Raw genomic sequence first — 26,106 nt, 5'->3', positions numbered from 1 at the left:
CAACATCTACTAGGGAACTTAATTGTCTTCCCAAAAAGCATGCCACATTTTAGTTTTATTTTCCCCTTGTGGGTTTGAGGGATAGGGGAAGGGAGGTAGTATCAAGAAGGTATTCCTGCCTCAGAGCTACCCTTTATTTCCTGTTTTTAGTGTTGCTCTTCAATAATCCCGCCTGTCCATGATTTTATGCTATTAATTTCTATATAGATTTGAGAGCTGTTTTGCTAAGATGCATTAGAACAGAGGGGGCTACAGAAAGAGTCTGTCTCTAATTTGTTCAGCATCGGCAGCTACACAGCACATAATAGCTATTATCAGTGTAATAGCCCTCCTTACCTTAGTGGTTGTAGAGCTGAACATATTGGTGTGATTCACTCAGTTAGTCTTGCTCAGGGAGTTAATGGATTACAGTAATTACTTCAGTCATCTCTGTTTTGATAATGTTCCTTGGTGCACCATTCTAATGCTGATTAATGAAGTTCTGGAGAGCTGTAAAAGGTGGGAATGGCAATGCAAAGTGAAGAAGAGGATGCAACTGTTCTAAGTCTTGGTCCTTAAAAATACTCAATAGGTGAGATAAACCACAGTCATTTTAGGAAGAGGACTAATAGAATTTCACAGCTCGTTGTAATTTGTGAAATGGCTACCTTTTGTGCAATGGTCTCTATCTTTCATGTTGTGTGGAGTGCAGAAATACATCAATCTAACTTCTGTACCTATTACCTAGCAACAAAACTACAGTATTCTATCTGATAGAGAAGGTATAATGCTATTTTAATAACCGAGTATTAACTGTAAAAGATCTTCTAAATTTTTATTATTTTTACAAATATTTTTAGCAAAAACTGCAGTGATGCTGATGCATTTTCATGACTCTTTAATCCCTCCGGTGTCGAAAAACCAACTATGAATAGCCAGTGAAGGAACGTTCATTTTCATGTGAATACTTTAACCTTATGTACAGTGGTATTTCTGTGATTCAGGGCTTGGCTACACTTACAAATTTGCAGCGCTGCAGCAGGGTGTGAAAACACACCCTCTGCAGCGCTGCAAATTGCGGCGCTACAAAGCGCCAGTGTAGTCAAAGCCCCAGCGCTGGGAGCCGCGCTCCCAGCGCTGTCTGTTATTCCCCACAGGGAGGTGAAGTACGGACAGCTCTGGGAGAGTTTTCTCCCAGCGCTGGCGCTTTGACTACACTTAGCGCTTCAAAGCGCTGCCGCAGCAGCGCTTTGAAATGCAAGTGTAGCCAAAGCCTCAGACAGGAGCTACAATGGTGTATAGAAGGGGTAGTTCCATTGAAGTCACATTTGTCAGGAAATAGTTTCTAAGATTTAAGGTAAATTAATCCTTGGGAACATATGAAAAACTATAGCCAAATAATCATTTGTGTCTACATCTATTTGTAGCCATCGCCACCATGTACTCCATGATCAAGAAGTTGACAAGAGGACATGTGTTCCCATGAATCACCTCTGGGAACAGCAAGCCCCCTACACTGTGTGCAATAGCTCCCTTTCGGAGTATGGAGTTTTAGGTAAGTCTCAGAAAATGCCTGGGAAGTTTTCTTATGCAGTAAGATGTCTCAAATGAGATTTGGGAATTGATGACTGCTAATTAGGAGCAATTTTGTTTAAATTGTAAATTAAAGATGGTTGAACCTGCACATATTGAAAGGTTCTGTTCCGCTAATATTTCAGACATTCAGATTCTTATCTGAGCCTCTTAGCTCTTCCCTTAGATTTCTGGTGCTTCCTGCGGCTGGTCAGGCTGGAAATGCAACAAAAACAGCTTTTTGTTATATCTTAGCGCTTCTGTTCTAGTAGGAACGTGCAGGGCAAGGGCGTGAAAATGAAATAGTATAACTGCTAATCAGTTTTTTCTTTTTATTGAACTACCTGAAAAATATTGTTTGTCAAATTTACTCTAGTAATTTTCTTTATCGTTTGTCCTTCCTTGATTAAGGTGGGGTTATAAAAATTATTATTACAACTAGTAGCTGAGAGCTCTTGCTATTGCACTGATGTGGCATAATCCACCATCTGTGCTTTCTCTGTCTCTCTCACAACCAATGCAATCGTTACATGCAAATTAGCTGCAGAATAAAGGTGGTGATTGGTTGAGTTACCTCTGATATCACTGGGGTCTAGGTCTCTTGGTATGGCATAAATACATTCCTTGATGTGGCTGTACACCTCATGGGTGTAGTTGGTAAAGTCAGAATGGCTGAGAATTTATAAACTGGATGGTAATGACTCTGAAATCCAGTGATTTATTGAACTGGGTGATATTCTAAACAAAAAGAGCTCTCAACTATGCTCGTAGCTATTTCCATCACCAAAGACGTTCTAGGCTTCAGAGAGACAAAGATAGTGACAATCCTGGATTCTTATTATATAGACCAGTGGTAGGCAAACTATGGCCGAGGGCTAGATCCGGCCCTCCAGACGTTTTAATCCGGCCCTCGATCTCCCACCGGGGAGCGGGGTTGGGGGCTTGCCCTGTTCCGCGTGGCTCCTGGAAGCAGCAGCATTTCCCCCCTCCAGCTCCTCCACGTAGGGGCAGCCAGGGGACTTCGCATGCTGCCCCCGCCCCAAGTGTGCCCCCACAGCTCCCACTGGCCAGCAACTGCAGCCAATGGAAGCTGCAGGGGCAGAGCCTGCGGATGGGTTAGCGTGCAAAGCTGTCTGGCTGGGCCTCCGCATAGGAGCCGGAGGGGGGACATGCCGCTGCTTTTGGGAGCTGCTTGAGGTAAGCGCCGCCCAGAGCTTGCACCCCTGACCCCCTCCCGTGCCCTTATCCCCTGACCCACCCTGATCCCCCTCCCGCCCACCAAACCCCTCGGTCCAATCTTGGAGCATCTTCCTGTACCCCCAACCCCTCATCCCCAGCCCCACCCCAGAGCCCACACCCCCTAGTCGGAGTCCTCCCAGATGTGTCTGCTCCCGCATCCCAGATGTGGCCCTCGGGCCAAAAAGTTTGCCCACCCCTGATATAGACCCTAATCCAAATTCTGCCCTTCTATAATGGACCATTGTGACGTTGCACTCTATATAATTTTATGAAAATATGCTAATGTAACTGGAATATGCTTCATGCAAAAGGTCTCTTGTAAGGTATCATTACAAAGCTTATAATCTACTGAGTGTGATCATCCTATTTGTATAAATGTACCACTCTTGTATCTGAAACTAGAAATATGAAATATAACTCTGAGGGCCTATTGTAATTATGCAACGTGTGGGCCATTAATGATGGTTTGGAATCTTGATGACTCCCATTAACCAGGACAATTGACTGCAGATGGCTCTGTTTTATCTGTAAGTCTTCCTGTATACCTGTGTGCTGGCAAGTGGGCAATGAAGTTTTACAGTGACATGATCCAGTCACCTGAACTGGAATCCATCTTTAACCTGGTGTCTTTCCATTGAGAAGGAGGGGTGGGAACCCAGAGAGGGACAAAGGATTCCCACCTTGTGCAAAAGATATATAAATGGGTGGAACAGAACAAAGTGGGGAGCCATCTTGAGGGATCCCCTAGCTACCACCTGAGCGGGAAGAAGGTCTGTACCAGGGGAAAGGACTGTGCCCAGACTGGGAAGGCATCCAGTCTGTGAAAGAAATGTATTGAAACATCTTTCAGGGTGAGATATTAACTGTACTCAATTGTATTACTGCATTAGGCTTAGATTTGCGTGTTTTATATTATTTTGCTTGGTAACTCACTTTGTTCTGGCCGTTACTACTTGGAACCACTTAGATCCTACTTTCTGTATTTAATACAATCACTTTTTTACTTATTAATTAACCCAGAGTATGTGTTAATACCTTGGGGGGGAGGGAGGGGGAGAACAGCTGTGCATAGCTCTCTCTATCAGTGTTATAGAGGGTGAACAATTTATGAGTTTACCTTGTATAAGCTTTATACAGGATAAAACAGATTTATTTGGGTTTAGACCCCATTGGGAGTTCGGCATCTGAGTGTTAAAGACAAGAACACTTCTGTTAGCTGCTTTCAGTTAAGTCTGCAGCTTTGGGGCAAGTAATTCAGACCCTGGGTCTGTGTTGGAGCAGACGGGAATGTCTGGCTCAGCAAGACAGGGTGCTGGGGTCCCGAGCTGGCAGGGAAAGCAGGGGCAGAAGTAGTCTTGACACATCAGGTAGCAGCTCCCAAGGAGGGTTCTGCGATCCAACCCGTCACAGCATGATTGGGTCCATTGTGTCTTTTTAAAAAAATGATACTAAATATGTAAAATGGACTAGAAAAGTGGTGGTTGTTTTTTAATGTTGAGACTATGATGACCATGCCTATAATATCATGCATGCAGGTCTGCTCAAACTGTAGCATCATTACACACGTGCTATAAAAATGCTTCCTCCCCCCTTCTTCTCCACCACTGTTCCTGTCAGCTGCTTAAAACCTAATTGTGCATGGTGTGAGGGGAGGGGAAAAAAGGGGGGGTGCAAATTCAGAACTCCTACTGGAGAATAGTTGACATTGATCACTAAAGGAGCATAGAGCTGAAACACACCAGGCATCCATCTTATACAATTTTCTGTTAAATACTAATAGTAATGGTGAAGTCATACTTAAAATCTATTTTAGGAGAAGGATGTTGGGCAACATATGCAGAAATTCATCAGCAAAGATTATGGGGGAAAGAATTATGAAGCAGTTAAGAGTCCAAACTGAAATTAAAATGGTTCAGAATGTTTCATCTTCTCATGTATTGGCACTTTGAAAATACACCATCTTTACATCATAAAGCTGCGGGGTTCTTTTGAGGGTATACAGTTGCTAAAGAGGGATTTTAGCTATATAATGTGGCTTTGCAAATTTATTAACAACTTGATGAGAGGCGGAGCTATGAGTAAAATCAAGGATGCCTGGGAATATAGATATGAAAACCTATTCCAACCTTGTGTATTGAGTGCTATTCCAAATGTACTACATAAATTGAGATCACAAATCTTTGTTAGAAATTGCATTAATCGTAGTGAATCAAATTATACTTTGGCACTGGCCAGACATTTCACCTTCAGCTGGGGGTGAATGGATTACCTCTCTGACAAGCTGTAGGTGGCAAGAGGATGATATGTGAAGCACAGAATAAAACTGACACATTTAATAATATATCAGTAAGTTTTATTGACTCTGTGGATAAATAATGAAGAATTATTACATATCTATTTCACAACTCAAATGAAAGCAAAAGGGAAAAAATGAAGAGTTAATAGATAACAGTGGCTTATAATAGATTAGTATCTGTTATGTGGATATTTGGCTGTATAAACATCTTGAGGATTGTATTTTAATGTGTGTAAGTCAGTTAGGTCTACAGTGTTAAAATTCAGACAAAGCAAGGCAGTGTGGTTAGAGCACAGGCCTAGGAGCTGGAGGTTCCTGGGCTCTTCTGTGTTCTTCCCCTGACTTGGTGTGTGAGCAGTGATGGGACACTTCAGTGTTCTGTGTCTCAGTTTGTCCCTCTGTAAAATGGGTATATTGATACTTACTTGAGGTGGACAAGAGGGCAGAATTTCATATGGGATAAGATTTTTTTTTTGCAATCCCCTTCTATATTTTTGCTCTATTTTTTTTAAATCCTGTTCATTTTTAAATGGGTGCACTAATTCAAATTCTGCAACTAGGTGGGTGATGATGGTGGTGGTGTTAATGTATTTAAAACAACAAATACTTAGCCAAATGTCTGCTTTTGAAAAAAGTGAACACTGTATATATATATATATATATATTTATTTAATTAGCATGGCTTCTTCTCTCATCTAGGTTGAGACGCTCCGTCAGATCAGGGTACAGCCTTGTATAATGTGGCCAGTCAAATCTGATGTTTCCAGGGTGTGAAAGCATCAAGTAAACAATAATGGGACTCTTTTTATACATTTTAAAGGGCCGTAAAAAAATTGTTTTGCAGTTCTTCTTAAATATGTGTGGATGAAGGGTACATATGAGCACAAATTAATATTACTGCTATTGATATTTTAAAATAACATAACTTTAAAATCCATAGCTATGGCATTCTCCAACAATGAAGGAAACAAAATGGACAAAGCAATTTACAGTGGATGAGTGTGACAAGCCAGATTTTTTAATTAGAAATGTTTTATTAGAAACACCATCTGGTATGTGAATGGGTTAAAATTTTAATATAATTAAGTCCTCTCCCTCTTTCTTTAGCTGTAATGACTTTAATTAATTTTGTTAACATTTACCATACATCATGGTGCTTTGAAATGTTTACCTTTGCAAATTTGTATTTATGGAGAGAGATCGTTTTCAGATGAGAGCGCTCCAAATGGATGTTTACCTCTTTTATTAAGAACTTTGATCAAACATAACTTATTTATCATTCTAATCCATTTTGCCAGTAACATTTTTAAGGAAAGGTTTTTTTGAATGGACAGTTTATTAATGTAATATCATAGCTTCTAAGTGGTCAGAAAGTTTTGTGCACAAGGAATAGATTCTTCCTCAGGAGAGAAATCAACACCTTGTTCTAGTTCATATCTACATAGTTGTATAGGGCTAGAAATAGAAACTGTTCAGTGTTATCTTATCTGTTCTAAAGGTTAATATTCAAACAAAACTATTTTGTACAAGAGGGTAACACAATCACTCCTGTAAAAACAAAACAAAAAAAACATTAATAACCAAAGACATTATATGGGACAGAAACCCAACAACAGCAGTTGCACAGACACGGGATTAATTATTCTAGTCCATATACAATACCTAGACTTATTTACTCACTTCAAAGTTGCAGTAGGACTGCAGATATTAAAGCAGATATATTGTATCTTGCTTATCATGGTATTTGCGCCCCTAAATCAAGGCCTTGTCTACGTGGGATAGTTGCCTCAATTTAACTTAAATCTCTGTGTTAAACTGATACAAATCTCTATGTGGAAACTCTCTTATTTTGGCTTAATTTACACAGGATGCTGTTTGGGTGTCAGTTGTTTCTGCAGTAAGTTTGATTATTAGAGAGTGGTGGGAAGAGGGCTTTCTATGCAGAGTAGTTAGTGACTTCTCCTTTCTGGGCTGTCCTCTTTTGAATACAAAGAGGGGGGGAAAATGCAAATTTTCCCAATCTGAGGATTTGCTGCTTCAAGAGGAAGATGGAAAGAGGAGCAGAGTTTATTTTGTTCTAGAGTGACCATATTTCCCAAAGGGAAAATGGGACACTGTGGGGGGGCTAGCCTGAGGCCCCTCCCTCTCCCTGAGCGAGGGACTGATCCAAGTCCCGTCCCCCCACGAGACTGGGAGTTGCTGCTCGCCTGAGCCCTGCCTGCCCCAGCCCTCCCCATGCAAGGCTGGCATCACCACTCGTCCCCCGCCCCCATCCCACCCACGCCCACGTTCCTCCATACCAAACTTTTTTGACCAATTGGCAAGAGCAAATGGGACAAATGCTAACTTTTGCCAAAAAGGTCAGGACAGCCAGGACAGGACAGGGCTTAAAAAAAAGACTGTCCCAGCCAAAATGGGATGTGTGATCACCCTATTTTGTTCTCCCGTTACCGCTACTTTGTGCACACCCACTGTTCAACAAGAAGCTTTGGAGTGGTTGTCCTGGAAGTCTCTAATATTGCCAGGGCCGGCTCTAGACCCCAGCGCGGCAAGCACGCGCGTGGGGCGGCCCTTTCCCGGGGGGGCGGCAGGCTGGGCCGGCGGACCTGCCGCAGTCATGCCTGCGGGAGGTTCACCGGAGCCCCGGGATGACCAGACCTGCCGCAGGCATGACTGTGGAGGGGGCGCTCGTCCCGCGGCTCCAGTGGACCTCCCGCAGGCATGACTGCGGACGGTTCGCTGGTCCCGGGGCTCCGGTGGACCTCCTGCAGGCACACCTGCGGCAGCTCAAGCAGAGCCGCTGGACCTGCGAACCGTCCGCAGCTGCGGGAGGTCCAGCCGAGCCGCGCGACCAGCGGACCCTCTGCAGTCATGCCTGCGGGAGCTCCGCTGCTCCCGCGGCTCCAGGGCGCCTCTCGGGCATGACTGCTTGGGGCGGCCAAAAACGTAGAGCCGCCCCTGAATATTGCGGTGTGGCTATGAAGGAAAAAGGAGTTAAGATTGTGGATTTAATTTGTGTCTGTGTAAACATGCAAGAACTCAGAATCGTTTTGGGAATTCCCTAAATTTCTGTGGATTAGAGCTCATTAAGGAAGAATGGATTGAATAGCCCTGCATGACAATACCACAAATTGTTTCCCTGGCAGGTGAAGAAGCAGAGTGCTGGCACCTGTTCAGAGCTTTGAGCTCTGCACCAAGTTATTGCTTTCTCTGTTAGGAGCATCTGGGGTATAATAGCTCCACTAAAATGATATTCTGACAAGACTGATTTGCCTCAGTGATAAAACCAGAACAGGCTAGTTACTTTGCATTGTAAAAAACTATTTGTTTTCAGATGCAAGGTGAGAGGGATGTGTACATTTAAGGGTTGTATTCGAAATCTGTTTTAGATTTTGTTTGTTACAGTACAGCCTAGTGGATAGGGCATTAGACCGGGATTTGGCAGGTGTGGGTTCAATTCCTGGCTCTCACTAGTCTGCTTCTTGAGCTTAAGCAAATAACTTCTCTCCCTGTGCCTCGTGTCCCCATCTGTAAAATTGAGATGATGATAATACTAACCTTTTTAAAGTACGTTGAGATCTAAAGATGAAAAGCACATATAAGAGCTAGGCATTAGCATTCTGTTAACCTGAGTGTTTTGTTTTAGTTGCAGCTGGATTATTGCAATTCAATTAAAGTCTCATAAAGATAGTATTTAGCTGCAGGTTATTCGGTTTCAGCAATCGGGAAGTCTGGAAGCATAATTGAGTTGCTTATTAAGCAAGGGTTGCCAACTTTCTAATCACACAAAACCGAACACCCCTGCCCACCCCTTCCCTGAGGCCCCGCCCCTGCCCACTCTATCCCCCCTCCCTCTGTCACTCACTCTCTCCCATCCTCACTCACTTTCACCGGGCTGGGGTGGGGGGTGAAGGCTCTGGCTGGGGGTGTAGTCTCTGGGGTGAAGCTGGGGATGAAGGGATTGGGGTGCAGGAGAGGGCTCTGGGCTGGGACAGGGGGTTGGGGTGTGGGGGTGGGCTCTGGGGTGGGGCTGGGGATGAGAGGTTTGGGGTGCAGGAGGTGGCTGCGGGCTGGGGCCGAGGGGTTCGGAGTATGGAAGGGGGTGTGGGCTCTGGGGTGGGACTGGGGATGAGGGATTTGGGATGCAGGAGGGGACTCTGGGCTGAGGCAGGGGGTTGGGGTGCGGGGTCCTGATAGTGCTTACCGTGGCTCCCAGGAAGTGACCAGCAGGTCCCTGGAGCCCCTAGGTGCATCAATGAGGCTCCGTGTGCTGTGGCTGCTGTCGCGCCGGCAGAAGCCTTCCTTAGCCCTGGGCCCTTGCTGTACCACCAACTGGACTTTTAACAGCCCCTTTTCAACTGGGCATTCTGATCGAAACAGGACTCCTGGCAACCCTATATTGAGCAGAAGGCCAGAATATAGTTTCACCAGTTTATCTGGACATCTTAATAGAGGAAGAGAGCAGACATAATTTACAGGCCCCTTATACACACTCAGTCTATAATACATATTCATTTGTTACTTTAAATGTGCTTTTTTGTATACTCCTATCTTTCTTCATTCTCTTGAACCTCCAACAGGGCTCTTATTGATGATATTCTCCTTATGGGAGTATGATTCTCTCTGTTGAGCTCTGGCTGGATACTTGCTTCTTGAGTTCTAAGACTTTCCCAAGTTCTCAGGTGCCTCAGAGCCATAGAATCATAGACATCTAGGGCTGAAAGAGACCTTCAGATGTCGTCATATAGTCCAGCCCCCTTCACTGAGGCAGGACCAAGCATACTTAGACCATCCCTGAGAGGTGTTTGTCTAACCTGTTCTTTAAAACTTCCAATGACGAAGATTCCACAACCTCCCTTCGAAGCCTGTTTCATTGCTTAGCTATCCTTATAGTTTGAAAGTTTTTCCCCTAATATCTAACCTAAATCTCTCTTGCTTCAGATTAAGCCAATTACTTCTTGTCTTACCTTCAATAGACATGGAGAGCAATCACTCACTGTCTTCTTTTTATAACAGCCCTTAACATATTTGAAGACTTATCATATTCCTCCTCATTCTTCTTTTCTGAAGACTAAACATGCCCAGTGTTTTTAACCTTTCCTCATAGGTCTAGTTTTCTAAACCTTTTTGTTGCTCTCCTCTGGACTCTTTCTGATTTGTCCACATCTTTCCTAAAGTGTGGTGACCAGAATTGGACACACTACTCCCATTGAGGCTTCATCAGAGCTGAGTAGATTGTATTGCTTCATTCTGGGAAAAGAGGAAATTCCCAGACACATGATATTTGAAGACAACAGATGGATCTGCAGAGACTCCTGGACCTTCTTAGGGCTGGAGATGGAATTCAGTATGATTTTATGGTTGACTGGGAAAGGTGAGGAAGAAAGGAAGAATATTAATCTATTGATGTAAACATTTTTGGAAGTCTTAAAGGTTTGAATTCATCTTGTCATTTGGAATAAGGCTGGTGCTTAGGCTTTCTGAACCATTTTCTTCCTAGTGAACAATTAAAAAATCATTACAGCAATAGTATTCTAAAAGTCCACAGTACCTTTCATTGTGAATGATCCCTATGTTTATATAGAGATAATGATCTCACCACTGATATGCAGCTATCTCTGTGTTGGAATATGACAGTGATGTTACTAGGTCAGCACTACACCATTTTTTATAGATGGAGAGAGAGCCAATATCATTATCCAACTAAAACTGCAGCAGGAAATTAGGTAGACAGTGCAAAAACTGAGAGCCAGGTTCTTACGGGACTGTTGGAGGGCATAAGGGGGCTTCCCCTACCTCTTGAGCATCCATGTTTCCATGGCTCAGAAACCAAATAGATGTTAATGATTTCACTGGCTCTCCTGGGCTGTATTCAAGTTAGTGATTTAAAAGAGAGCTTGTGTATCACAATACCCGTCCCCAGTGTTTCATTTCTTTAAATATAGCAGCAAGTCTTTCCTTACGGTTTTCCTCTTACTGACATCAGACTAAGAAGTGATGTGTGGCCATCTCAAAAACACTTGCTAGATTATTTTAATTTTCATGCCTTAGGAAACTTGAAAATCATATGAATTAAGCTGCAGCCTTACTTTTGTTTCTTGAAAGATGCAAATTTTTGTGACAGTCATGTAAACTGCTGTGGGGGAAAACACAGAATGGGTTGTGCAAGTTGACACTTTGCTTAACACCACCTCTATCCCTGCTGTACTGACAAAAGAATGATCGAGAGAGCACAGGCAACAGGAACAGAACTAATAACTTGCACTTCTACCTTGCCTTTCATCTAAGGATCTCAAAGCACTTTGCAAACACTGAAATGAATAAGCCTTACCCAGTCCCCTTGTGAGCCTGGTATAGGATACATGTGTGTTGGGATCACTTGATCTTCCCCTTAAACACAGCCACTTCTGGGGTACAGTATAACAGTGTTTAGTGGTGCACAGCTTTCAAGGCGGAATCCCCACTCTGTCACTCTGAGTGCAGGAAGTGGGGGCCCGGAAAGATTCTAAAAATTAATACTTGCCACTCCAGGCTTGTATTACACTCCCAAAGTTACTGCTTTTCTCTGACCTTGGCTTAGTAAACGCTGCCACCACCCAACTGCAAAAAAAAACCCTAAAATCCCTTGAACCCAGGAAGGAACACTTGGGAATTTCTTCCTGTGGGGTACCCTCAAGCCCTTTCATTCTCTCCCCCCCCACCGAAGAGCTGAGAAAGAAAACAAAGGAAATTAGCTGTGCTACCAGCTAATCAAACAACATGCACAAACCTCTTAGGGCACCAAAAATCCAACCCTGTTCTTAAAAAAGGTAAATTTTATTTAAAAAAAAAAAGGAAAAAATACATCTGGAGTTTAGGCTTTTGCTAGATTTTAAAAGAGCAATTCCAAAAATTAAGCACCCAAACTAGGTTTCTTGGGGGTTCAGCTTAAGGGTTACAAGCAAACAAAAGCATCAGGGGTTAGCACAGAGGAGATCCACACGCCAAAATAAGAAACAAACCTGATTGTGTCTAACAAAACATTCCCCCATCCAAATAATTTCTTCTAGGTATGGAAGATACCTTTTCATATCTGGTTCAAACCTTACACAGCATTCCTGCTATCACATTGCTGCTCGTGTCCCTGCAGCCCAAAGAACAGCAGACCAAGTAAAAGTTTTTCCCATTTTAAACAGTTTTAAGCAGCTCTTTTTGTCAGGTGCCCACTTTATTTTTCTTTACCTGGGGGACTTTTTAACCCTTTACAGGTAAAGCAAGTAAAGAACAGCTACCAAGAGGGATTTTACAGCTTATCCCCACCCCCTTAATTTGTCTCAACAGCTACATTAAATAACAGTTTAGGACAGGAAGTAAGGAAGGGTACCATATTCATTTGAAATTTCAAGATAATATTGGTATACAGAACTTAACTACCTGAGTCAAAATTTTGGTCAGGAGACAGAGTTAAGCTCCCTATACTTATTAAAAGTTGATGACCACAAGTGGTCAGGACTTTAGTTTTATGTCTCATCTGAAAGTTAGACTACCCCTGTCCTAATAGAGCACAGCATATGTGCAAATAAGCCTTGAACAAATTAGCCATATTGCATATGTTCTCAACCATGTCACCCAATCAGCAGAAATAGTCTCTTAATGTTTGTTTAAAATTAGAATGGGATTCAAACCTATCTGGGGAAATCTATTTTGTAAATACCCTTTGGGAACTTGCAGTGAAGAAGGTATACAGGCTTTACGCTCTTTGAATGTTCTTAGAGACAGCAAGACCACACAGAAAAGGAGGGCTGAGGTTTAAAATATCTTTTGGAAGATAGCATTGTTGGGGGTAAGGATGGGCAGCTAGGACCATCCAAGGACATTAAGTTGAAGGGAAAAGGCCAGTCTTTCTGAGGCTTTAGCCTTCTTTTGGCAAGAAGAGAACAAGGAGCATCTGTTGGAGTCATGGATGGGCCGTTCACAGAGTTCAGCACCACAGGGACATAGTGGTTCATCAGCTTGCTTTCATCAAGATGGGTCCAAACATCTGGAATAGAATTTCAATAGGAACTGTGCATAAAAAGTCACTTTCCAAAAGTGGATACAAACAATATATATTCACGTATAAAAGGATTCATTCCCCCACCCCATAATTGACATATTCAAGTTGTTCTACACATTCATCAGCATTCCAGGAGAGTATATAGTGGTCCTCCCAGGTGGAAGGACAGACTTTCAGATTGCAGCAGTGGCCATTAAAAGTTTCGACATAAATATCTTTGGTTTATGTATTTCTAACTGTAACTTTCAAAAAATCAGGTGAAATATGGCAAGAGGATGTTCTTGTGGTTAAAGCACTGCACTGGGACTCAGGCAATCTAGTTTCAAAACCCAACTCAGCATAAATGTCCTGTGTGACCTTGGGCAAGTCTCACCCTCTTTTACCTGTGTGATCTCAGTTCTCAATCTGTAAAGTGGAGAGTCCCCCACTCCCATCCTTTGTCTGTTTTATCAATTTAGATTTTAAACTCTTTCACAAAGGAATTGTTTTTTGGTATGTGTATGTCTAGCACCTAGCACAATGGGACCTCAAACTTGGTTTGGGCCTCTAGGTGCTTCTGTAATATCATTAATGTATCTTGCAGTCCCTTGATTTCTCTAGGACTTTATGGTCTAAAAAGAGAGAAGTAGGAAATTGACGCAGAGCAATGTAAATGGGAATATAAAAAAACAGAATAAAAGCTAAACAAAAGGGAAAGGTTTTGTTTCAGTGGAGGTTAATCCTGCATTCGTCCTACAGGGCCAAGTTCATAGCCATGTGCTGATGACTTTAAAAATTAAATAGTCCTATATCATAAGTGCAACATACTGCTCTCATCTGGCTTTTAATTGTAGTGTGTTTGGTTTCCTTTTATTTTAAATCCTAATCTAGTTCTAGACACAGATGCATATCAGACACTCAACTTTTTAGTGCAGCGATGTGACGAAGTGGGACTGTTCTTAATGTTTCCTCTGACTATGGTAGGGGTGCCTCAGTTTCCCCTATGCATTTCATAAGTCTCTAGGGGGTGAGATTGTTGCAGAGCAAAGGGCCAGTGTGTGTAAATGGCCGGCACTCTGTCTCCTGGCAACTAATGGCCAGGGCTCTTCCCCCCTGCAAGGAGATAGCTAAAGGTGTGGGAGAACAAAGAGATCAGGTGACCTCCTGGCCCGGGAAAGGAACAAAGCCCAGAGAGGAGAGGCTGGAGGGTGAAGTAGTTTGGAGCTGGCTGGGGATGAGAAGTGAGTGCAGATGTGGGTGTCTGGCTCGCTTCCCCCCTCCCCCCCCCAATGGACCCGGCTGAGGGGTCCTGTTCTCTGTACCTACAAGCTCTGGTTTAGACCGTGTTCCTGTAATCTAATAAACCTCTATTTTACTGGCTGGCTAAGAGTCACGTCTGAATGCAAAGGGGGGGTGCAGGACCCTGTGGCTTCCCCAGGACCCCACCTGGGCGGACTCGCTGTGGGAAGCGCACAGAGGGGCAGAGGATGCTGAATGCTCCAAGGTCAGACCCAGGAAAGTGGAAGCCGTGTGAGCTTGCCCTGAAGATAGTCTGCTCACAGAGAGGAGACTTCACCAGAGTCCTGACTGGCTTTGTACAGAGCAGTTCCAGAGCATCGCCCAGGAACTCCGTGACAGGCTAAAACCCCCTTTCCTCCCCCAATGGTGTAGGTATGCTTTGCCTGATTTCTATATCACAGCACTCTGTGAAGCAATCCACATATCCAATAAATTCCCATAGGAGAGATGCTCCTGGAGGGCCTCCAGTCACCATGGTGTAAATCACAAATGACAAGTACATGAAGCCTGTTACTGAGCACTTGCTGATGGGTTTGAAGCAGTAGCCTACTGTCTGCAGAGAATATCAAGATGCCAAGTTGGTCTCCATCAGTCAGTGTGAGCTGCAGAGTTCCTAAAATTTTTCTAATTAAAGGTATAAGAAGTTTGATCATAGCCAGAAATCGTGATTGCAAAGGTTTCTTTGTATGTTTATTTCATGTCTTCTCTATAGGTCTCGCACTTGCTTAACTAATATTGTTTGTTAAAGAAAAATTGCTCCTGGATTTTACCCATGTGCAGTGTTTTTAGGACAAGATTTTTCAGAGGCCAAAGAGCAGTTAGGCAGCCAGTGCCCATTGACTGTTAACAGGAGTTAGGCACCTAACTGCCTTTTGTGCCTTTGAAAATCTAACGCATAAATTTTAAGTTATACCAGTTCAATCACTTATTCTTGTCCAATATTTTAGATCAACTATAGAGTCTAGAGGAGCCAAACTAACACACCAGATTTAGACACACACACAGCCTCCGAATGTGAGTTGGTTTGGCTCTGCATCTTTGTTTTTTTCAATGGGATTGTGCACTAGTAACGTGGCAGAAGTGGATGGTAGTGGGAAAGATCCAGATTTGGGAATGACTTCAGGTTTTCTGTAACTTGAGTCGGTGTGCTTGCTTTCTGCTGGGTGCATGCAGGCTACATTGTAGAATGACCTTTGTGTTGGTCTCTGTGTAACATGCAGCAAACTTCGGAAAAAACAAAAGGGGGCAAAATGAAGCAAAAAGGGGTGGGGTGGGGATTTTTATTGATAAACTAACAAGAAAGCAGGGATCAATATAGACAGACCCCAGGAAAAAGACGCATTCTCACTTTTCAAATCTCACTATGTAATTAGGTATGCAGTGGAATTGTGTAGCTGTGTTGGTCCCAGGATATTAGAGAGACAAGGTGGATGAGGTTATATCTTTTATTGGACTAATGTCTGTTGGTGAAAGAGACAAGCTTTTGAGCTACACAGAATTTTTCCTTAGGTCAGAGACCTGAGCTCTGAGTGGCTCGAAAGCTTCTCTCTCTCCAGCAGAAGTTGGTCCAATAAAAGAGATTATCTCACCCACCTTGTCTCTTAGGGTAATTAGGTTGCAGAGAGAGTGTCTGTACAAGGAACAGAATTCACACCAAACTGTCATGCTTTCATTTGGGTTCTTCTCAGGTCTTTGTTTCTGAGGGCTTGGCTACACTTACAAATTTGCAGCGCTGCAGCAGGGTGTGAAAACACACCCTCTCCAGCGCTGCAAATTGCTGCGCTGCAAAGCGCCAGTGTGGTCAAAGCCCCAGCGCTGGGAGCCGCGCTCCCAGTGCTGTCCGTTATTCCCCACAGGGAGGTGGAGTACGGACAGCGCTGGGAGAGCTCTCTCCCAGCGCTAGTGCTTTGACTACACTTAGCGCTTCAAAGCGCTGCCGCGGCAGCGCTTTGAAGTGCTAAGTGTAGCAACAGCCTGAGCAATGGTACGTGTACATGTCCAAAGACTTTTCTAATAAAACCTTTGGACAGCAGAGACTGATTATACCAATCTGCTGCTCTATTTGGTATGTGTTGGATGGGATGGCTCTCTCATATTACACTACCATTATTTGAAGACAAATGCTTAGACTCTGTTTAAAAAAAAAAATTAAATGCATGACTTCAGCATAAGCAAACAACTCTTACAGATGTCCTCTCTAGAGATGGTGAACCATATTCTCCGTCAGTCATAGCCCTATAAATCTATAGTAGCTCCACTGGAGTGGCCCAGCTTTGCAGTGGTAAAACAGAGGGTAGAATTTAACGTTTTGTTTTTTAATTAACACTTTAGGTGTTCAGTATTTTAAGATGCAGTTGGTTTTCATGGTTGGCTGCCAGTGGGCAAGTGCTACACAAATACAGTTAAATGTGAAATTGTTGAAAATAACTTGGAGTCAGGTTGTACCTGGCCTGTCTGCAGGTGTGAATGGGAGCAGAGGGCGCACAGAGCCTTCAACCCCTGCATGGGACCCAGACATTAATCTAGTGCTTGCAATCCTGAGGCTAGCACTGCCTGGGATACTAGTCTGTCTAAAGATAACAGGGATACAGAGTTGCTATTGGCTTCCTACCCCTTTACACATGCAGTAGAGCTGGATCTACCCAGACTAGAGCACATACTGCCCCCATCAAAGGATGCAGCAAAAGAGTCTCAGGCCCACACTTTCTGGGGCCTCTGAAGAAGCTGTGGTACACTGCCTCCAGTAGCTCCTTCTGGGGCATTGCAGCTTCACACCCTCCGTACTGTGGAACTGTGCTTTAAATGGTCAGTTTTACCCTTTGACTAAGCAGAGTGGTCTGTCTGTCATAACCACTGTCTTCACCTTGTATTGCAATTTAGCCCCATGTGGCATCATTCTCCAGTGCTGTAGGAATATTTGTGCTCTCACTAGTCTTATGACCCGTGTAAGTGGGAGCACTGGGATTGGGGGGGGATGGGTGGATTTTCATAAGTAAGCCATTAACTGTGGGACATAAGTAGGGGAAAATATCTTGAAGTTAAGATAGGTCATTAAAAGGAGATTATTATTGCATGCCTGGTATTTAACTGTATTTTCATGAAGTCTGACTCTGCTTGAAATCTTGCATTTTAAAGCTGTACCACAAAGCTCTGTAGCAGATGTAAATACTCTAACAGTTTGCAATTAATGTGTCTTAGCACAGCTGCTGAGCGTGAATTACAGTAGCTGGTTTGTATTCTAATAACTTTTTGTTTGTTTTTTGTCTTTGCCAGTCATTATCACCCCAGTCCCTGCAGTAGAACTGGGGCTTTACAGCACTGCCACAGATCTCTTCCAACAAGAGCAGGCATTTGTTCTGCATCTAAATGATGCCCACATAGCCTGTGGTGGGGATACTGTTGGGTTTGGAACATGACCGGTTTTAGGAACAGGCAACAAGCAATCTGGCCTGTTACATTCCAAAGTGTGCAAAATGTAATTTATACTGAAAATCAGATGGCTGTCAGTTTGTGCTTCCCACTGCATTTAACCATGATCTTTCTGAATAGAACTCAGCCCTGGAGTGTGTATTCAGAATCCATGTGTACATTTGTTTGAGTATAGAGAGGCAGTGTTGTCTAGTGGGTATAGCATGAAACCTAGAGAAACCTTGGCTCTAGTCCCAGCCGTTACTGACTTGCTGACCTGATGGCAAAGTCATGTGGCCTTTGTGCAACTCAGTGTTCCCTGCCTACCTTGGACTTCAGTCCAGCGGAGGGAACAGTGATTGGAAGTGCCCCAGATCAGGTGCATCTTGGCTGAGATGTCCAAAAAGAAGGAAAGTAGAGACTTTGCAGCATGCTCCCTCCCTGTCTTATCCCAGTCCCATGGACCCTGTGGAGTTCTGGCTCTGCTGATTGGGAGGAGCTAGGGAGAGATCTGCTCTCTCCTGCTTATCCTCCTGGAAACCTGCAGTGATTCTCCTGTTTGCATTAGCTTAAGCAGAGATACCCACTCCGCAGTAGATGTGCTCCCCATGCCTGCTCCCCTTACCACAGTATTGAGACAGATGTCAGTGAAGAACACAGAGGGGCATGACTCTTGAGGGAGGTGTTAGTCTCTTATCTCTGAGGAGGGAACACTTTTGCTGCATTGCCTCCAGTAACTTCTCTGAAACTTTTTATTTTCTTTGATCAGTTTTGCACACCTAAGGAATGATCCACGGATTTGCAAATCCCATTGACTTTGTAATAATAATCTCATCTTTAGAATCTCTCGAAATGTTCTGAAAATTTAGGCATTAGCTTAAAATTACACAGGACAAGAACATGTTGGATTCTGTAACTAAGGAAAGGAAATGGGGAATGACTGATAACAGCCATATGCTTACTCAATAAATAAGCATTTCCAAAGTGCCATTCACCACATTATCCAGTCACCATTTGGTAAATAAAATGTACATTAAAAGATCCTAGAAAGATCCAGTTTACAGGTGTAAAAGACCAGCCAGAGCAAATGATTCCAACCAGCACCTGTATAAATGTACAGGCACATTCGTAGCATTGTGCAGGCTTGCGTAATGCAGAAGGTGGACAAATAGTTTGTTGAACTGAACCCTAAATATTAACTATAAATATATTTATAGTTACTTTTATTAAAAGGGTGGCATCTATCTAGATTTGTGTATAAAAATGTTTACTACCAGGAGAAAAAAAGTGTTAATACCTTAGCTTTTTCATGGAAACTGAAGTTTCCACATGATGTCATTGACTGGGACTACTAACGTAAGGAAGAGTTTGCAGGATTGGATCCTATATGTATAAACGTCTGCTAATCCTTCTAGCAGAAGTGGTAGTATTGAAAATACTGTTGCACTTCATGAGTAAACATTCTAGATACATATTCTGCTCTCCTTTGTTTAATTAGTTACAATAGAAAGGTGGTGTCTTAGATTATGGAAAACGGAATATAATTCTAATCAGGGTCTTTCCTTTTTTCTTTCTACCTGTTTGTTTTTAGGTTTTGAACTTGGCTTTGCCATGGCAAGTCCCAATGCTCTGGTGTGCTGGGAAGCGCAGTTTGGCGACTTCCACAACACTGCGCAGTGCATAATAGACCAGTTTATCAGCTCAGGACAGGCTAAGTGGGTTCGACACAATGGGATTGTGCTGCTTTTGCCACATGGAATGGAAGGAATGGTAAGGCTTTCACTGATTGGAACAATAAATGTGCTTTGGCATAAAGTAGTAGAATAGAAACTGTAGAACCTTTTTATTGTTCCTTTTTTGCAGCATACAAATGCAGTTTCAGGATCTTATAACTTTTATGGAAAAAAAAAGAGTATTGCTGACATATGTTAGACTGTTCCTCTGTCTCAAAAATAAATGTGCTTGCAGTGACCAGTCTTGACAATTGGCCAGGAACAAGAACAAAAAGGAAAATAGCATTGATATATTTCTGAACATTCAGTCTCCCTCTCCTTATGCCCTTCTCCAAATGGGTTAATTTGCAGTGGTGTCTGGCATTGTTCCCCTACTATTTAAAAGACTTACTTGGTCAATACAACGTGTGTCAATGCAAAAAATATATTTTTTCTTTGTTAGAGCTTTGTGGTTATGAAAAATTATAACTTAAAATGAAAAGTTCCTAGAAAGAGCAAAGTATAAAGGAGGCGGCCTGGGATTCTCAGGTACAGTTAAAATTTCAATAGGTTTTTACAACACTTGTTTCACTTTATTTTATGATGACATGAAACAAACCTCAGCTTCTCAAATACATGTGTTTTACCTGTATAAACTTTACTTTTAATTTAGAACATTGTTCCAAGGGGTTTTTATGCAGCATGCAAAAAATGTTAATGATTTGGGTGACTTGGAGGAAATAGGAAATCTGCTCTTTTAGGGAGAGAACCCCTTTGAATGGCTGCCTGCTCCTCTTCTCTGTAACTCCTAGTGAGTTAGCCACGAAAGGTCTGGAACCAGATCTATATAAAATCTGCATGTAACTTTCCTCTGTTCTGAAGTTGGAGTTAGTAGTAGGATAACTTTTAGGCATCTTTTAAATTATTTTTAAAAGTGACATAAGCATTCTGCCCTGTGCTATCTGAAATAGTAATTTTCTTTTAGAATGCACTTACACTCAGTGTATTATTTAATGTATGTTTACAGTATTTCTATTAACAAATACATGCTACAATGATACTGATGTGTTTTCCATAGCTGTAAATATTCTCTTTCATTCACTTTAAGTGTACGTAAAGGCGTTTCTTCTTGTTCCTGTTCTGTTTCTGTACATTTAATTCGATGCAATTACACCTCTACCTCAATATAATGCGACCCGATATAACGCAATAAAGCAGTGCTCTGGGGGGGTGGGGCTGCGCACTCCGGTGGATCAAAGCAAGTTTGATATAACGCGGTTTCACCTATAACGCGGTAAGATTTTTTGGCTCCCGAGGACAGCGTTATATCGAGGTAGAGGTATATAACCTTTCCTGGCACACTGCTGTTGGTTCATCCCCATTGGGTGATTTTCTATATGGATTTTCTGTTTAGACAAGAGCACAGTCTTGACAAATATCCTGGTGAATTCAGCTTTGTTTGAGTAAGGACTGTCAGATCATGCCCAAGATGGATCCTAAGGACTCTTCAAAAACAAAAAACAAAGACTCCAGCATGAAATCTGTTAGGGACAGGATGGCTTGGGGAGGTATTGGTAATGAGATGGGAATCCTTTCACCTCTAGGTCGCTAGCTAACATACAGCCTGGCTGGTTGTGATTGAAGGACTTTGCTGACTGATAGCTCCTCGGTGGCTCATGTGCAACTAGCTAATGGATTCTGGACAGGGGGTCTGAAACCTTCCCCCCCCCCCCTCCAGTAACTGGCAGTCTTGTTAGCAGTTTCAGCAAAGAAATTAAACAGACAATGAGCGGAGTCTGGTTTGAGGATTATCACTGAAGCGCTGGGGGGAAGCTTGCATTTTTGCGGTCTCCTCTGTAGATACACTTCTGTTTCCAGTGCAGTGAATTCAGCACGTTTATTAAAATTTTTATTAAAGTAAATGTTTAAAATGAAATATACACAGGTTGAGAGGGAAGGTACTGTACATCTGGGGTCAGGCTTGGGTTATGAGGGGTTACAGATATCGTTTGCAAGGATGAAAAGATACATACATATCGCATAACCGGCATAGACCCAGATTGGGGTGCAAGGGTTTTTAAAGTGTCAATGAATAAGTGGGCTCGGGTTCGCCACCCATGGAATGAATAAGGAGTCCAAGTCAGTATCGGTGGAGTGGATAGGTACATGGGTGGGGTGCGTCCCTTGGTCCCTCAGGGAAGGAAGTGGGTTATTTCCCTGGTCGGCTGTCTCAATTACTCAGTGTGGTATTGGTGGTGTCCGGTGATGTGTTCGGTATAAATGTCTCTGGACCACCTGATGGTGTCGGACACCATGAGCTGTCTCATGAGCTGGGCATAGCGTCAACCAACCCCACATGCTCTCAGAACCGGCTCGTTGCGGGGGTCCCATGAGCCCAAGGCTCCCACAATCAGGGCGTGTACCTGGACTTCGTTCATTTGTAAACCATTTAAAATGTTTTTCAAATAGGAGGAGGAGGTTGTGGGGGTGTGTGTGTGAGAGAATTATGATTTGTAGCACATGAATAGATGGCAACAGGAGTGGTAGTAACAATATTAGACTCACAATGTGCCAGAACTGTGTGGCTTTGTGGTTCTCATCCACTAATGAGAAGACAAGTTTGCACCACAAAACTGAGGCCAGCTTGCAAGAGAAGTTATACAGGACACAGATATGCTAGCTGCTTCATCTTAGTGTTCCTTTTGTGCCTAGGGAAGATACTGAGTGTTTTGTTAGGGGCTTGCTCTGCCGGTACAATAGGGAGGAGTCGAGCAGTACACATCACTTTCTCCTGTTCTTTTAGCAAAAGTTTCTAAGGCTATGTCTACACTACGCACCTTTTAGAGAGACAGTCGTGCCTTTACAGATGTGCCACTAAAAGGCACACAGTGTAGCCACTGTTTGTTGGAAGGAGAGAGCTCTCCTGCTGACAAAAAACTTCCACCCCAGTGAGCGGTGGTAACCTTGTTGTCAGGAAAGCTCTCCTGCTGATAAAGCGCTGTCCACACCGGCGCTTTTTGTTGGGAAAACTTTTGTCATTCAGAGGTGTTTTTTTTACCCCTGAATGAGAAAAGTTTTGTCATTCAGGTTCCAGTGTAGACAAAGCCAAAGCCATCACAGTGGTGTTCTCTGGGATTTCCCATTGTGATATCAGTGCAGTAACAAACAGAAGGTGATGTGTAAGGGAGTGAGCCCTGGTTTGTAAGTGGAATTAACTAACGTATGAGTTGGAAGGTTAAATGCAGTTATATCTCTAGGATGAGATACCTTATGGTTTTCTCTGGTATGAAAGCCCTTCTTAATCATAAATATTTGTCACGCTTACAAACGACACCCAGCATAGCAATAAATAAAACCACACACCATATTCTTTTGCTGATTGCAATTAACTCTCTCCAACCTTATTAATAAGGGAGAAGAGTGGGAGTTGGGAGACAATGGGTTCTGTTCCATTCCCTACCACTGACTTATTCTGTGACCTGTGTTCCTGTTTCCCGATTGGAAAATGGGGAGCCAGTTACACTTACCCACTTCAGTAAAGTGCCTCGAGATTTAGTGAAAAGCACTGTCTGAGTGATAGATATTTTAACTATAGCATAACATAAAATTCCTGTAAAAAGGTTTTATGGAGTAATTGGCTTAGCTATGCCAGTTAAACTTTACTCAACCTAACATGGGTTACCAATGATTCTGCAGGGAATTGGCCAAAGTACATACAGGGCCGCCCGGGGGGGGGCAAAGGGGGCAATTTGCCCCGGGCTCCGCAGGGGCCCCCAAGAGAAGAGCGGAGGCTCCCGCCTCCGCCCCTCTCCGGGAGCCCTAGCGCATCAAGCGCCGAGTCTCCGGCCGAGCCCCTGAGCCCCGCCCTGATCCGAGCTGCGTGGTGAGGGGGCGGGGCTGGGAGCTCCAACGGGGCCTGAGCCCCGCCCCGCTCAGAGCGGCGTGGGGAGGGGGCGGGGCAGCTGCCTCCGCTCGGCGTGGAGCTCACAGCCCTGCCCCCTCACCACGCGGCTCTGAGCGGGACGGAGCTCAGGCCCCGCCGGAGACGCGCTCGGGTAAGAGGCTGAGGCTGAGGCCGGGGGGGGGGGGAAGCGGGACCCGCTGCCGCCGCCGAAGCGCAGCCCGGTCTTCAGCGGCGGGGGGCCCCTTCTGTTCCGGGACCCGCCGCCGAAGAGCCCCGAAGGCCCGCGGCGGGGACCCCCCCCGCCACCGAATTACCGCCGAATACCGGGCTGCGCTTCGGTGGCGGGTCCCGCTTCGGCGGTAATTCGGCGGCGGGGGGCTCCCGCCGCGGGTCTTCGGGGCACTTTGGCGGCGGGTCCCGGAACGGAAGGGCCCCCCACCGCCGAAGACCCCGGGCCCCCGGAATCCTCTGGGCGGCCCTGAGTACATATACCTATCTAGACCATCCTGTCTTGTGTCAAACTGGTGTGCTAGTGGGAGAAGAGAGACGTTCTCTTCTCCTCCATACACACTCATGCTGCTGTAGGGTAGGACAGTAACCTAGTGCTCAAGACATAAATATTGGAGGATCCAGCTTCTGCCTTAGCAGGTGATCCATGGTCTCAAGCGTGCAAGACCTACTGGCTTGTGAATGTGTGCTGCTCATTTTTAAAAGATCACAGATTTGCACCACACCACCTAACCTCATCTTGCACGATTCTGTCCTGGATTGGCAGGAAGGCTAAGCGCCCCAAGCACTCAGTCTCTTGCACCACCTTGCACAACCACATTGAGTATTTAACCTTTAATTAATGGTAGTGACATTGGAGTTCTATGTAACCCATCTCCATCTGATCGGATGGATACTCAAGATCACAGCTCCTTTATTCAGGGGCACCACCATGTTACCCTCTTCAAAGCTCTCCCTCTTCTCTGATTGTCATTGTTCCGGCAGGGAGGGTGGGGTGAGCAGCCTATATCGAGGCTGCTCCATGATGATTAGGCTGACAGGAAGCACTTGTGCAGAGAGTGATCTAGAAAGACATCTAAACTGTTGTTGGTTTTGTTTTAAATGATTTGATTACTAGGGCCCAGAGCATTCTTCAGCCAGGCCGGAGAGGTTTCTGCAGATGAGCAATGATGATTCCGATGCTTATCCAGTAAGTAGATTTGTCAACAGCAATGTCCTTTTTCCTGCTCTTAGTTTTTTAGAGACTTATTTTAAACCAGGTTTTGTTGGGTTTATTACTTGAGAAATCAATTTATTGCCACCAACCAGCACTTGTCTTCCCCCAACAGCTTGAATATTTTCCTGCAGGATTGGAAGTCACCTTTTAAGACCGCTAGTTGGTGTATTTTAATGTTTAGCTCAATTATTTGCTGTAACTTTCAGCTCATTTGATAAAAATAATAAAGATGACTAGTCTAGTCTGCATTTCATTTGAAAGCTGAAGTCAGATATAATTTGTCTCTGGTAGTATTATTTCTTTATGGGTGTTCCTAGGGGACAGTAACTCTTCAGTTTATATAGCTGGATGTACCACAAGTCAGTGTCTGTAACACATTTCTAAGAAAGATCAGATGGCACTAAAACCCAGTGTTCTTGTAACAGAGCAAACCATCCAGCTGGGAACTTCAGAATGCAGATGGAGTGTAAAAATATCTGCACCGAGTGTGTGTGATGTTATGTTTAGGTGATCAGTTCTCAGTGTTTTTTAATCCTATAAATTTATTTTATTACTATATTTGAATAATCTAAGTGCTTTAAAGGTTGATCAAGATATTTTTTTCAGCTAAACTGTAATTCTAAAGATCAACTAGATATTCCCCTTCTCCAAGGTCAACTATTAAACATCGACGTAAAATTCAGCCAGTTTAAAAAAAAATAGGCTAAAGTAGTCTTGGGTGCTAGATACAGCTGCTGTGCAGCTGTATTCCAGTTTTTATGGCTTTACAGCCCCATTGTCTTCATTTTTTTAATGGTTATTTTCTCTGCTTTGTGTGTGAAAGACCCACCCAAACAGGGGAAATTGACTGATTATATATTCAGCACTGCCAAATGTATGTTGTAAGCAAACTAAAAATTATTATTTGCAATCCTGTAGTGCCCGGGAGCCACAGTTATAGACCAGGACGTGCTGTACAAACAGAGTAAATGACCAGCTCCCACCCCAAAGAGCTTACTGTCTAAATCAAAGCATAACAGGTTGATGACAAAAAATATAGGCAGGGGGTGTTAGGATGAGTTAACAATAATTACTCCCAAAAACATATGTTAAAAGAACATTATTAAGATTGCAGAGTCAGGCACTCAGAAGTTAGGAAATTCCAGAATGTGCATTATGATAGTCTTTCCAGCCTTCCAGTTCCCCATCCAAAGTCAGGGTCATCCCCACTACCCCCTTGTTTTCCTCACTAGCTCTCAATTAGTCACCTTGCCTAAGCTGTTGCAGCCTCTCCACCTGGCTCCCAGCCCAGTGTCCTGGCCCAAGCAGGTCCTTGCTTCCCATCTGTTCTAGTTCTCAGTCCCAGGATCCTCGCCAGCCAGTCCCAATCTCCTTGCTCAGTTAATCCCAGCCTCCCCTCCTGTTCCAGCTCCCAGTCCCAGTCTTCTTTACCAATCAGTTTGAGTGTCTGCTCCCTGC

The 26,106-nt window shown here is 43.8% G+C and overlaps 1 protein-coding gene across 5 annotated transcripts in view; it reads left to right on the top strand.

The window, feature by feature from the left end:
- The window catches only part of OGDHL (oxoglutarate dehydrogenase L), a 123,801-nt gene that overhangs the window by 85,407 nt on the left and 12,288 nt on the right, over window positions 1–26,106 (top strand). For all 5 annotated transcript variants that reach the window (XM_045025444.1, XM_045025447.1, XM_045025442.1 and 2 more), the window contains 3 exons: window positions 1,407–1,534; window positions 19,399–19,577; window positions 24,550–24,621. In XM_045025444.1, the coding sequence (XP_044881379.1) occupies window positions 1,407–1,534; window positions 19,399–19,577; window positions 24,550–24,621 (379 nt within the window). The remainder of the gene's footprint in view (window positions 1–1,406; window positions 1,535–19,398; window positions 19,578–24,549; window positions 24,622–26,106) is intronic.

Source organism: Mauremys mutica, chromosome 7, assembly GCF_020497125.1.
Source record: "Mauremys mutica isolate MM-2020 ecotype Southern chromosome 7, ASM2049712v1, whole genome shotgun sequence".
Lineage (NCBI taxonomy): Eukaryota > Metazoa > Chordata > Testudines > Geoemydidae > Mauremys > Mauremys mutica.
Note: the sequence above shows the minus strand (reverse complement) of the source record. Positions and strands in the feature narration are given on the sequence as shown.